The sequence below is a fragment of the Papio anubis genome, chromosome 10 (assembly GCF_008728515.1).
Source record: "Papio anubis isolate 15944 chromosome 10, Panubis1.0, whole genome shotgun sequence".
NCBI classification, from domain to species: Eukaryota; Metazoa; Chordata; class Mammalia; order Primates; family Cercopithecidae; genus Papio; species Papio anubis.
Window position 1 is genome coordinate 32,387,377 of NC_044985.1, and position 14,559 is coordinate 32,401,935.

The 14,559-nt window shown below is 35.4% G+C and overlaps 1 protein-coding gene across 10 annotated transcripts in view; it reads left to right on the forward strand.

Annotated features, from left to right (window-relative positions):
* The window catches only part of MBD5 (methyl-CpG binding domain protein 5), a 493,059-nt gene extending 479,432 nt beyond the window's left edge, over positions 1-13,627 (forward strand). For 7 of the 10 annotated variants that reach the window (XM_009182194.3, XM_017946525.2, XM_009182193.2 and 4 more), the window contains 3 exons: positions 2,840-2,952; positions 10,208-10,283; positions 13,020-13,627. In XM_009182194.3, coding sequence (XP_009180458.1) covers positions 2,840-2,952; positions 10,208-10,283; positions 13,020-13,091 — 261 coding nt within the window. In that variant the 3' untranslated portion in view covers positions 13,092-13,627. Of the gene's footprint in view, positions 1-2,839; positions 2,953-6,224; positions 6,295-10,207; positions 10,284-13,019 lie in introns of those variants that run through there. The other 3 variants (XM_003907460.4, XM_017946523.2, XM_017946524.3) reach the window with 2 other exon arrangements.
* Positions 13,628-14,559: the final 932 nt, after the last annotated feature.

Genomic DNA, 14,559 nt, shown 5'->3' on the forward strand with positions numbered 1-14,559 from the left:
GTGATTGTACAAGAATACAAGATTTTAATTATAGATAAAAGTATTATCTTAAATTACTTGTTCCTTTAGTGTAAGTTTTATAAAAATATTTGTGTGTGTTTAACCTTTTTAATGTTACATTTATGTATTTGATTTCCTCGTATTTTTTAAATTTACAAGTTAGCTAAGTAATTTACAAGGGAGTGTTCATTAAACATGATTTCTATTTAACTAGAAGCTGAATTTGTTTTGTTGTTCTCTGATACCATTTTGGGAGGGTATCTTTAAAATTTCTTGAATATTTTTCAAACGTATGAGTATTTCCACAGAAAAAACATACACTCTTCATATATATTTCACAACACAGCAAAATGCTGAAATCCTGAAACAAACTAAACTTTCTTCTGAATATGTATGATCTTGTTATAGCAGAAATGCACAGCGGTATATATCTTACTTATATTTAATTTCAGAAAGACTATCTTTGCTTTCTTTTTCAAGGTCATTTAATCCTTTATAAATAATATAGTTCATTATAAGAGTATGTTAGAGGCTTAGAGGCAGATTTAAATGAAGAAACCATGGTAGAGTATTAGTTCAGAAAAAATATCCCTGGAAAATTATTCAAGCATAAAAAAATTGAGTATAAATTTGGGCAAGTTGTCATCTAAATTTTGTAGAAATCTAATTTTAAATAGTTTGACCTAAATTTTTTAGTGTGCCTGTGTGTGTGTGTATTTTATATATGTGTGTGTAATTTTATATATATAAATGCTATATATATATAAAATGACTATATTTCAATGTACGTTGGAGTTGGTATGGTGGAGAGAAGTTGAGCACGTTGGAGTCAGACCTGAGTTTCAATTCTGGCCATGTTATTTAAATGCACCAAGTCCCATCTGTAATAATATAAAAGTAATACTAGTTTGCAGTAGTATCATATTAAATGATAAAACAGTGCCTTTTACATAATAAATGCACAAGAAATGTTTTTACTGTCCCTTATTCCATAATTAATTAAAAATAAAAATTGAAGACTTAAAAAAATACTCTGACCTAACTTTGTTTTTTAAATTAAGACCAATGGGGTAAGTTTTAATTGCTGTGTCTTGCTTTGTTTCATTGTGAATCTGATTCTGTGACCAGATTAACCCCTTCTGAGATCCCTCGCTACACCAGTTTAAGTCTAATAGAAGTTTGTTATATAGCACAACTCCTTTCCTGCTGCCAAGAAGCTTATTTAAATATAAGTGGAATCATTTATTGATTACAAAACTGAAATATGCAAAGCATTTTTCATATCCCCTTCATGTGAGTGAATACAGGATGGAGGCTCACTTCTAACATGAAATGTGAAAGTGCATCCAGGCACCTTTTTTTTTTTAAACAACACATGGATACATTTAGCTTACTTTAGCTTTTCCAGTGGTGCCAGTAACCCAATAGGACACTTTTCTTTACGTGAAGTGTTATTGGAACAAAGTTGTCTCTTGTGCTGCCACACAGTGAGTTGGGTATGTATGAACTTGTGTATAAGACATTTGTGCGGGCAAAATACAAAAACATGAAAAGGAAAATATTTCCGTTATTTGACTGTTTTTCTCATTGAATATTAGAAATGCTTGTTTTCAGACTTAATAATGAAATCCTCTCGTTAATCATAACTGTGTTCTAGATTTGAAGGGGTCATAGAGAAGTTATTTCTAAAGGACATTCATGAGTCAATCTTGAGGATACAAAGGCAAAAGTTAATAATCATTTCATTGCTTATTAGTGTTTATTTTCTTACCCATGAGGCATTTTGTTTAACTCTGTATTTTTATATAACAGTGGATTGGGGGTTGGAGGAGAAATGGGGGTAAAGTGGCTGGCTTTCACCCCAATTAAAGAGCTGAGTTACTTGCCTTGAAACTATGCTTACACAGCAAGCAACACTATTTTTACTTAGATTGTGTGTGTGTGTGTGTTTACAGAATAAAAATAGCCATGTTTTTCTAAAAGTGTTTTTATTCCCAAGTCACATACAAGTTTTCCTAATTATTAATTGTTTTTATTGTGGGGAGGTGGCTTCAAGAACCATGATAGAGATTCTCAGGGGTGTGTAGCAAAGGTTGCACGCTCCACACACACACATATCCCCCCACCACCCTTGGTGGCTGACCTCTGTTGACATAGCTGACTACACACAGACTGGCAGTCAGAAAGCAAGATAGGACAAAGGACACACCCACAAGGCATAGCAACACCCTTTTCTCATGTTTGATGGCCTCTGTACACTGCCAAATGTGTACTAGGTCATGATCATTGCTGAATGCTAAGATAAGTGTTCAATAAGACTTGTCATATTTTAATTTTCACAGCAGTTCTAGCAGGAAGGTAGGTATTATTGTCCTCATTTTACAGAGGCGGAGACTGAGGCTCAGAAAATGTGTTTTACTCCTACAAGGAAGTGAAAAGTAGGATTCAAACTTTGATCTGTTGGCTCCAAAGCCCACTCACTTCACTAACTACCACTCTTGTCTTCCCCTGATACTTATATCACAGTAGTCTGATACTACAGATTTGCAGTTGCTAAGAAAGTGAACCAGGATCTCTGATTTTTATGATTTTGTGAGTTGAAGGTTGTTTAAATTCCAGATTTTATTCCCAAAATATTATTTTCAAAATGTTGACAATTTTAAAGCCAAACAGCTTTTCAGTTCCACTGATGTTGCAGCCTGGAGCCACAGAATCAACCTCTAATGATTGAGTGAGAACAGAAGATTTGACAAGGCAGTGAAGGTTAAGGCTCCCCTCCCCACCAGTGCAGCACCTGCTCGTACGGCAGGAAAGTAAACACCATGTTTAACAATTACAGGTCTGGGTAATGTGGTTTGGTCTTCATACCTTCACTCAGGTGGAGCCCGAGAAGTTGAAGACACTAACGGAAGGTTTGGAAGCCTACAGCCGTGTCCGGAAAAGGAACAGAAAGTAAGCACTTTTTTAAAATTTTACTTTGTTTTTCAAGGATATAATTTACTGTTTATCCATCAAAGGGACAACGAAATCTCACTGATTCTGTCCATGTTGTGGCCTGCCTAAGTAAAGTTTGTTACCACCAAAGAGGACCGTTATAGACAAGCCAAATTAGTGATTACAGAAAATATCCTCTTAACAATTTATGTTTATACTCTGTGTAATATTTGCCTCTTCATCAGTTCTTTCTTCATTTCCTGCATCTTCATTCCTCTCATTTAGTGGAAAATAAAATATAATTCATATTCTCAACATATAGGAATTAAATAGGCTCTGGAAGTGTAGTGAATCATTCCATTTGCAATTCAAATAATTTGGGGAGTAAATATCCCTCGTTGTACACGTAAATAATTTTGGCAGATTAACTACTAGTCAAAGTGATGCGAAATAAAGATTTTTTTTGTTGTTGCATCAGGGGTGTGGACTTGAAAGTAAGTTTTCTTTGGAATTACAATAAGAAGTTGAATTTCAGGCCAGTATTATTAAAGTTTTTCTAAATATTTATTTTCTGAATAAATGTAGTACAGACAAGCAGATAATATTCGAAACACAGTTTTTACTGTGATACAATGTATGTTTATGTATCATAACTATTATTTCATATTAAGGTAGAGAACTACAAATGTGCTTCTCTATATGTACATAGAAAGCTATTTAAAAATGTGTAATTGATATACCTGTTCCGTTGCTATACTAATTTCCACATTATCAAGCAACCAAGAATTACATATTAATTAATTTTTATTCATTTGCAAAATGATCCTCACATTTCCCCCAAATATTGACACATAGGCTTAATGTGTTTATGTATTATCATCTTCCTAAAAATACCATTTTAACTTCTGTTTGTACATCAAGACTTACAAAGTGGAGATCAGAATGATTCATACTGTATCTTGCATAGAAGGCTTATCTAATGATATCAGTAATATCTATTAGAAAGCATTCTCTTTCACTATATGGTGTTTCCCATAATTCTGGCCAGAGGCATAATTTTAGAAGTCAACAAATCTTAGGAAGACTCTTCACCTCAATAAAAGGTATCTGAAAAGATGACAGCTGCAAGGGGCAAACTCCTATGTCTCTATGTCCTGGACTCCTTTAAAAGGTAGCAAATTGGTATTGGTTGTGTGAAAGGCCAAGTTAATTGCCAGATAACATCCCTCTAGACCCGGTAAGGAAAACAGGGATCAGGGTCCCTCCTACTCTTACTGAAGCACACTTGCTATGCAGAGCTTAGCAACAAGATAAGGCCACTAAAATTAATACAAGGTCTGGATGAAAGGAGGAAAATTGCAAATTACCTACATCACAAATTTGCAGTGGGCCAGTTGCTGTAAACTATTCAACGGTACCCATTTTTTTGGTATAAAAGAGCCCTAAAAATGTTTCCTACAGTGAAACATGCCAGTTACTTGGATTATGTACAAAATAAAGTTAATAACAGAAATAAAATAACTCCTCCAAATATTCAAATACACTGCCTTGAAATAAGCTGAATTTTCCCCATGTATTTGCTATTAAGCAATTTCTGAAAGGTAATGAGTAACAAACTACAATTTTAAAATTTTTTCTTCAAAGCCAGTTTCCTATTTGTAGTAAATTAACGTGAGATCTATCTAAAGGAATTCTCCTCATGATAACCATAAACTTAAAGTACAAATTGGAGAAGTAAAAGTAGAAAATACAAAACTAACACTTATAAAAAGAACTTTATTTACCATACTATTGTCTAAGCGGACAGACTTTCCTTTTCGATGCCTAGTAGAATGCTTTACATTTTGCACATGTAATTGTAAATTCATCATTTTATTCTCCCAATCACAAGATGGGCCAAAATTACTGAGTCCATTTGCAGATGCGGACACTCAGACTGAAATAGTTTAAATAATTAGTTGAAAGTCCTACAACTGATAAATTATATGTTGAAACAAATCATTTTTTAATTTATGCATTTATTCCCAATTTAAGGAGACAAATTTAGCAAAAAATCTGTGCCAGGAACAGTGCTACAGTCCCTGAAGCTCACTGTTTAGTGAAAGAGACAGATGCAGAAACAAATAACTCAAATGTCAAAATTGCAACAACAGCAATATATACATACTATATTTTGGGGTCATAGGGAAAGGGCAGGTAAAGGAAGGGTTCCTAGAGGGGATGATATGTGGGCCAAGCCTTAAACACTACATAGGCATCAGCCACACAAAGGAAACAGAGACCAAGGTGGGGTGGGATAGCGTGTAGATGAGACCAGCAGTTGGATTTTGAGGACTATAAAGTATCGAATGGGAAGTTATAAGAGGTATAAGCAGGAACCAGATCAAAAAGGGCCTAGTAAGGGCAAATCGGATGTTTTACTGTTTTGGAAGTGCCTAAAGGGGGCAGGTGGTTGCATTTTTCACCTTAGGTATGGCGGTGTAGGAGGACAAATTTTAAGGCAACAATATTGAAGATGAAGAGATTGTTCAGGAGCGATGGCAGAATACAAGGGAGAACGAGGACCCAAACCAGGAGCTGGCGGAGTTGGGGATGAGGATGGAAGAGAAGGAATGTGGTCAAGAAATACTTAGGAGGCAAAATAGAAAGAACATGGGGTGATTGATCAGAATGTAAAGGAAAGGGAACAAAATCAAGGACAGCTCTCAGGTTTTCAGCTTGGGTGACTTGGTAGGTTGTAGAAACACTGACTGAAGTGGAGGTTACAGCGGGAAGCTGTTGAGTACAGTTTGGGGTGCCTGTAGGATAGGCTGGACATACATGCCTGAAACTGGGGAGAAATGGTATTTGACAGTGTACAAATGACTGAAGCCACACAAAGATACTTTGACCAATTTGAAGAATAGTAGGCTAAGGATTGAACATGCATTAGAATGAAGAAGATGGGAAGAATGGTCAGTGAGGAGGAGGGGAATCAGGGAAAGTAGATAGAGTCTCAGAAGTCAAAGACTGATAAAGTGATCAACAGAGGTCCAGTAAGACAAAAACTGAAAAATCTCCATCAGATTGGACAATTTGAAGGTCATTGGTAAACTTAAGTGAGAACAGTTTCCAGTAAAGTGATGCGTATACACACAAAGTGGCTATGGGTTGAAGATTAAATAAGAATAAGGAAATAGGGAGAGGAGATGTAGATTATTTACTCTTCTTTCTACCCATAATGTGAAAATTTTCTGAAAAATAACAAAGAAAGAATTTTTTAAATGACAAAGATTTGACTGCTTTTGTAGACTGAGGGGAAGAAGAAAAGAGGAAAAGGCTGAAAAAGGAAGGTGTCATTTGGAACAAGATAATTAAGAGGTTGGTTTTTTACCTGGACTCAAGTCCTGTTTCTACCACTTCATAGCCGTATGTTCGTAATCTCCCTGAGCCTAAATTTTTCATTTCTAAAATGGACATAATCCTACTTTAGAATTGTTGTAACATAGATAATATAGAGAGAGCCTCAGCACAGTACTTGGCACATGTCATTTAGTAAATAGCTATTTTTCTTATGAAGATGCAGGTGAAAGAAAGAAAATTATCTGTTATTTTTGCCAGTTGAAACATTCTACCATCATATTAGATGTTTAGTCGTTTTAATCTTCAGTGTCCTCAAACTATACAACAAATAAATATCTTTAAATGTATCTTCTAATTATATCCTAATAGCAACATATTTATTTAACACATTACTTAGGACAATTTTGTACTTAAAAGCAGAAATAGCTTTATTAAAGAAAAATTCCACAGCTTTTACATATGTTATGGTTTTCATTTAAGCAAGGAGCAAATCTTCTGTCTATAGGTATGTATACATTTCTTGGGAAACCTCATTTGTTATGAATCTGGAAAACAGTAAAGTGATTAAATAAATCATACTTTCACTTTAAAACCAAGGAATGATACTTACCATGTTAAATTTTCTTAGCTCTTCATACATTCCCCAGGCATTCTGTTTCAGAGTGCAGGGTTCTTGACTTTTATGTCTCACCCATATTTGTTACGTACTGGATGAAGTGAGTCACTTAAACTCTAAACTGACAGTGAAGAACAACTTGCAATTTCTCATTTCCCTTCTATTTCTTGTACTATTCATAGATGTGTACCTGGCTTTTTTAAAAAATTAGTGAATTTAAAGATAATATATGACACTATAGCCAATGAAGTTGAGAAGTGGCAATTATCTCCATTAATAATTAGAAATGTGATTATATGAACATCTGTTACTTAATCAAGTAGGTTTTAGAGTGTCCATTAGTAAAAATGTTTATTATTAAATGTCAGCGGGGAATAGAAAATAGTAGAAGAAACTCCACAGGGAGGCCCTCTGGACTGAAAGACTGAATTTTGACTAATTGTTCATTTCTTGAATTCGTAGAGCTTTTTCTTCCTCTTTTAAATTCATTATTCCCTGACCTGACCAGTAGCTGGTCTGCAGATTTGACATCTGGGAGAGTCTCTCTTTATCTCTCGAATCTCATGAGGTATACAAATAATTTCATGCCCCACATCTATGTATTTATTTTCTCTTCCAAAAGTAGTCATTTCTCCCTCTATTAACAACTAAGTTGTGTTAAAGGTGAAACATTATACTAGTTTAACTTGAATTAATGCAAAGTATTTACAAATATTTTAAATATCTTGAAGAATGAGATGACAAAACTCCTGAAACTTTTTTTCAACAAGTAATGTTGAATCGTTTTTGTGTTTGAATGGTAATTGTTATTGCAATTTTTCATGGTTAGGTAAAAGTTTTTTACCTATGACTATTACTTTTGAAAACTATAGTCAAATATCCATTTTCTTCATTACAAAATTAGAATTGATTTCACCAATTCTCCTTAAAAAGTCATGAAGTATCACATACAGTTGTCATAATACCTATTCCATCAAATTGTTGTAAGGATTAAATGAGATAATGTATATAGAGTTTTAATACAATACTTGGCATATAGACATTTTAAAATAAATAACAGGTATTTCTTTTACTAAGATTAAAGGTGAGAGAACCAAGGTTCTCTGGAGGTTTTTCGTTAAAACATTGTAACTTCATTTTAAATATTTAGAACTTTATAGAGTCAATTTTAAACTCCTAAGATATTCTAATCAAAATTTATAATAAATAAATGTCTTTTAAAACTTATGTTAATACATCAAACTTATGTTCATACAAAAGAAATAGTAAGGATAAATTTATTTAACACATTACACACAGTGTGATATTGTCAGGCAACATGGCAATGATAATACTGTCAGAACCCTTGCCAAGCAGCCTCAGCAAACCCCAGGTGGCCTTACAGAGTGCTCCCAGGAGCTTGCTTGGCAGACACTTCATTAGGAAAACAACTGAGACTGACTCCATGAGATGACCAGGGCCCCTTGAAACTGGAATGGGTAGGTAAATGGAAGACAGTACATGCATAATAAAAAAACTTCTTACATAGCAGTTAGAAGGAATGAATAGATTATACAAACTAGATGGTATGTAAAACAGTTATAAGGAGAAAAAAAGTCAAGTATGTGTATCTGACACCTTTTGTGTGTGTATATTTTTAAAAACACGTATAAAACAATACTAAAGTACAAAAGCAGACTAAAAGTTGAGGGGGGAAGGTGAGGGAAAATGGGACCAGGATGGATAACAACTGGGGACTCCAGCTTTATTTTTTTAATATAAAAGACTTAAAGGAAATAGGTAATTTATTAACATTTCGTTCCAGGAGGGGAATATGTTAGGTTTATTTTATCCTGTGTACTCCTCTGCATTTTTAAATTTCTAAAAATAAATGACAAAAATATAAAAGCTAAAGACTGGCTTACAGGACAGCGAAAGGTAGAGGGGAAGTGGTTGATGCCATATTACCCTTATAATTTGGTTAAAACCAATACACTAATTTTTCCTTTCAGTTAAACTGACCTAAGTACATATATTTTTTTTTTTTTTTGAAACATAGGACCATCTGGGCCACCTTTGACAACCATTTTTGTTTAGCAAATACATAGAGCATCTATGATATGTCTAGCACTATGGTACTCAGGGGTGGAAAACTCGGAGTTCTCAAAGTGTAGACAGAAACTCAGTGTATACATTGTCCAGTCCTGGTGTGTGAGGATAAAACCTAGTGAAAGCTATGGTAAACTGAACTAAAGTTCAAAAATGTTTCGAAACACTCTGCTAACCAAACTAAATACGACAGTAAATCAAATTCTCCCACGACTGCAGATTTCCAGTCTCCATGGTAGATGCTGAGATAGGACTTAACTCATGGAAACCCATGCTAACTGCCTGTTACGAAAACGTTACCTCCAGCAGCTTTTCTAGTAATTGTCATGACAGGATAAATGAAAAAAATCACCTTAGTATTTGGAAAAAATAGGTAATTATTTATTTGCGTAAAGGAGGAAAAACAAGTTAACAGTCAGGATGGGCAAAGTGTACATAACCACAGGGGTGGGTAGCATGGATTTACCCGATTTTAGTTCAACAGCTTCATAGATGTAAGCTTCAAAAATGGTAGATGCACCGTGTGTGTTATTCAGGCCAAACGTGTAATGGAATGCTAAGTGGAGAAAAAAGGTCAGAGAAGTGATAGGCACCCTGAGGCTGTCATTCTTTATCTGTTCAAATATTTACATCATTTTGGCTTTTGGGAAAATGCGCTGGGGGGTAGGCTGGGAGCCTCAGGTGCGTTACAGTTAAGCTGTTTCCCACCCTGGAACGGGCCCCAGGATTTCAGCCTTCACTAGCTCAACTCCAGAGCCAGAACGCTCCAGAGAGGGCAGAGGGAGCTCCCTAGTGGCCAGAGCCTGCAGTTCAGCCCCTCCGCCCTTCCTCTGGTCACACAGCCAGGCTGCTTGAGAAAGAAACGAGAAGCAATGCAGGGCCGGCCGGAGCCAGGGAGCATGAGCAGTGTCTCTGGGAGAGGGACCCCGTGGCCCAACTTTCTTCCCAAATCACCAGATTGTGGAAGAAGCATGTGGAAGAGGAAGAAGTCCATCTCCCCGCCCGACAATCTGTTCAACTTTTCTTTTCAGTAGTTCTGTGACTTTAATCATTAGTATTCAGTGGTAAGAATCCCAGAGTGATGTTTTGTCATCTGAATTTTTCCAAACGCGAGTATAAATTGGCTTTCTCTCGTGGAATTGGTACTTTTGTTTTCTGATTAGGAAATTAAATTGAGTTTTGTTTCTTTAATTTTTTAATCTGGTGTGTTGTTTTCATTAATTCCAGAAGTGGAAAGCTAAATAACCATTTAGAAGCTGCTATTCATGAGGCCATGAGTGAACTGGACAAAATGTCTGGGACTGTAAGTTAATTTATTTTTCCATTATACTGTGTTTCTTAGAAAATAAATTATGTTACACTTTTTGGTAAAGTCTCTTGAATATTGTCAAACAACTCACGTAGCAATACTAAATTACTAGCCTAGAAAAAGAAGACAAATATCAGAAAAGATTCAAAGTCATTTAAGGAAAAAAAAAAAAACCTACTGCATTAACTATGTCTTTCTTCCTGAGATAAGTAACTTTTGTTTTGCCACATAACATTCTTTTAAAATATGAGCAGCAAAATATTGATGTTCAAACCACAGCTTTCTGCACTTGACTCTGTGAATGGCCGTGGCCATTACTGTTGCCTATATATTTAGTAATGCAAATTTTGTTCTGTCCTTTGAACCAAAAGACAGTGGGGGTCAAGATCAAGAGTATATAGACCTCTCATATCCCATTTTTATTGAACTGTGCATGTAATAGCATTGAGTGTGAGAAGTTTAATCATTATCCTCCAGTTCACACATTGACTGATGTAAATACTTAAAATATAATTTTGGTAATCTGTTAAAAATGTGAATTGTCTAGGCTATTTCGCATGAAAAATAATTTATTTTATTTGACCTTATGTTACAAGGTTATCTGAATCCCAACAAAACATCCAATGGCAATTGAATGATGGGATTAGTATGGGTTTTAGAGATTTTGTAATCCAACCAACCCATCATTTCGCAGATGGGTGAATTGAAGCCCTGAGACATTAAATTTCCTGATAAAATTATAGGAAAGATCTAGATTGGGGACTATAAACTCAAATGTTTTCTAGGGCCAGTCAAATACTATCAGTAAGTAAAGTGGGCCAGGTATGAGAAAACAGCAGTTGGAATGGATAAGAAATGCCAGTGAAGATCCATGGGTTAGGGTAGGCTACCAATCTAGAGGCTCAGCACAGTAAAAGCCATTACCTACCTAAGTCTGGTGCTGGTTGAGGAAGGGGTTGCTCCACACCAGCGCACAGATTCTTTCTTTATCTAGTGACCACCTCTCTTAGGACCTCAGAGTGCTTCATTATATCCTTTGCATTTTGCCTTGAAGGTAAAAGAAAAGAGCATGCTAAGAATACTGCCAGCATAGGTTTATGAGCCAGACCAGTCATTCTATTGACTTTCCACTGACCTGACCTAATCACATGATCTTCTTAAGTAGAATAGGAAATAGAGCATAGAATGTGCCTGCCCAGGAAAAAGAGAAAATGAGTTTGGCCATCGTCTCTCTAGACTCTGCCTCAGGACATTTGGCCCTGGTGGAAATCAGGTAGTTGAGAGTAGTAAGGGCCGGGGCAACCTAGGAGGCATGTGCTGTCTCCAGAAGGCATTCCTTCCATGCTCCAGCAGATCTTAGACATCTGGGAAATTGTGTTCATGTTGCAAGATCTTTCCATTTTTCATACAAAACTAGAAGTCTAGAGGTAAAATTTCTCATTTTTATGTGTTGACAACTGTTTTAAAAAATATTAAAGTGCCATATGGCTAAACAAAATACCATTTCAGGCCACATTTGGTCCACAGATTACTAGTTTGCAGTCTCAGTTATAAAAAGTTTCTTTCCTCAGTTGTAAAAAGTTTTGGCTCTTTACTACAGACTAGTGGCTTTTAAAAATGTGTATGGAAAAGATTAGGAGGAATAGGCAGATTGAAAAACCCATAAATATTATTTAAAATTTGAAAATATTATTTTTTTAAAAGCATTCTGCATTTGAGTCTGGATAGCATTGCCCTTTGCTGTTGTCTAAACATTATTTTTAAGCATGTAATTGAGCCAACTTGTAGTGGATCTTGAGAGTCAATTGTACTCATCTCTTCCTAACCCTAAGTCCTGTGACATAAGGTTGGCCAGGATAAAAGTTTTACACCACAGAAACTGGCAAAATGCTACAATGGACTTGTGTCCAAATGCTGATAAAGCATTTGCTACACCACTGCCTTGGGTTCATCCCTCCTCTCCTGGGTCTTGGACCTTGCTCCTTCCCACCGATAGCTATAAGACAATTTGATCACTCCCTCCTCCAAATTATATCTGCTATCTAATGCTGCTCAGCCGCTGCTCAATCTGATGAACAGCACTAAATGTTGCTAGTTCCTGCATTAGTACATAAAGAAAGGTGAATTGTATTAACTGCTCCTCCCAGACTACACAATTTCAGATCTGCCAACAGATGATAGTGGTATTCTCTTTTCCATTTTGATTCTTCTCATGAACAAACATCCTTAGGCTGAGCTATGTGTGCATGTTCTTGTAATTTGTGACCCTTCCTAGTCATTGTAAAATAAGTAGGGTAACAAAGTGAGGGGAAAAAAAGGGGCATGTTTGTTGTGTGATTATTCACTCTTCCAGGCTGTAGTGAAATTGGTGATCTAGGGTCTCTGACAGGGAAGGCTTTATTTTTGTTTTAAATGGACAATGGGGTAACAACTGCACATTGCATTTCCCATACTTGATTTTGTCCAGTTCATCCTTTGTTTTCCACTGTCTATTGGCACCCCCAGAGTGTTGCACTGCTTATGAGTTTCTAGCATTCTGCATTCTCTGTAGTGACTGTGGGCACACTGACATCTGGGGTCTTGGTAAACATTTGAAGTGCCTCAGGATATCAGTAATTGAAAGTGAAAGCCAGAGTCTACTCCCTACCCTGTTTCTTTGTCAGAAATTGTATGGTGTTTGTGATTTCATCCTCTGTTGTTGTTGTTTTTTTCCTACCTTTTTATTTCCAGGTACACCAAATCCCACAGGGTGACAGACAAATGAGACCCCCCAAACCCAAGAGGAGGAAGATCTCCAGATAACAGAGACTACTCCACTAATGCGCAGTGTTTAATAAAGGAACATGCACAGATGTATCTGTATATAGGTATTGATATAGCCACTGTTATATCAATATTTAGACTATGGCAGATAGCTACCACCACCACAGGGTGCTAAAAGAAACAGTGATACAAAAGTTTTTTGATCAGGAAGGATAATGAATGCTGGAAAAACCAATCAAAATATCTGTGTGATGAGAGTGATAAATGGTCAAGAGATTACTGAGAAACTCTTTTTCTATAATACTAAATTGTGCTTATAAGAAATAGTCCAAATGTTTCTGAAGAATTTTCAATGTTGTATATAGAAAATACAGAATTTCATGGTGATATCAGAAATGTAAATATTGTACAATATTGTCATGTACAAGCGTACCTAATGCACACTTTATCTTTTATTGTACAAAGAAATAGTGTACAAAATTCTTTGGTTTCTATGGAGTACACCTACCAGAGACTACCAGTGTAAAGTGATAAATAAAAATACAACCTAAATGCTTTTCTATGATAATGTAAAAGATGCTGTTTTTGTATTTAACAGCAGAGAAAAGGCATGATGATGTAATATCTGAATTATGACATACACTGCACACCACTGAGTGTCCATTTATATTGTGTGTTTGGAATGAACCTTGCCTGGAAGCACTGGACTCAATTTCGGGTGTCTAGGAAATTGCAACCTTGCAGATTTCTAAAGGGAAGAGGGCTCACAGGTCTAAATTAAGAATTCAGAAACTGCAACCATTTGTTGCATATTTTTTTTACCTAAGTTTTAAAATAGAATAGGTTTTATAAAAAAAAATCTTAGATGGAATATTTTACTCAGCCATTTCTGTAGTTAACGTTTGATAGCCACCTGTTGAAGCAAATAGCTTATACTGACTGCACCATCGCTGGTGCTCAGAATTGAGGAGTTTTTTGCAAATGATATCTGACAAGGTAAAACTTTCTATTTCCATACATGGAGGCAAAAGCCCCACTTTGCAACCATTATCAGAGGTAAGGTTGATTATAATTCTTTTTTTTTTTTGTAGTGGCAAAAATAAATATGAATCATCAAAGCAAGTTTCATATCCATTCATCAGTATTACTTAACCCAGAAGTTAAGGTGGCTTACAAAATTATTAGCAATGGTAATTTTTTTATCAGTATTGTGTAACATATCAGATTTATTTTATTTAAAGAATTATTTATACCATTAACAGATTCTTATATATATTAATGTGGCTAAAATGTGCAGGTTAAATCTATTAACCAAATTATTTATATTATATTAAGTAAGAAAAAATGTGAAACAAATGTAGAGAGAAAATACTACATTACAAGTATACAAACCTAAAACTGTGAGCCATTGTAAAGTACAAGGTAATTAATAAGAAATGTAGCACAACATAATTTTCTGTCTTCTTCTCACAATTTTTGTGGTGGTGGTATTACCCTATCTTCTAGG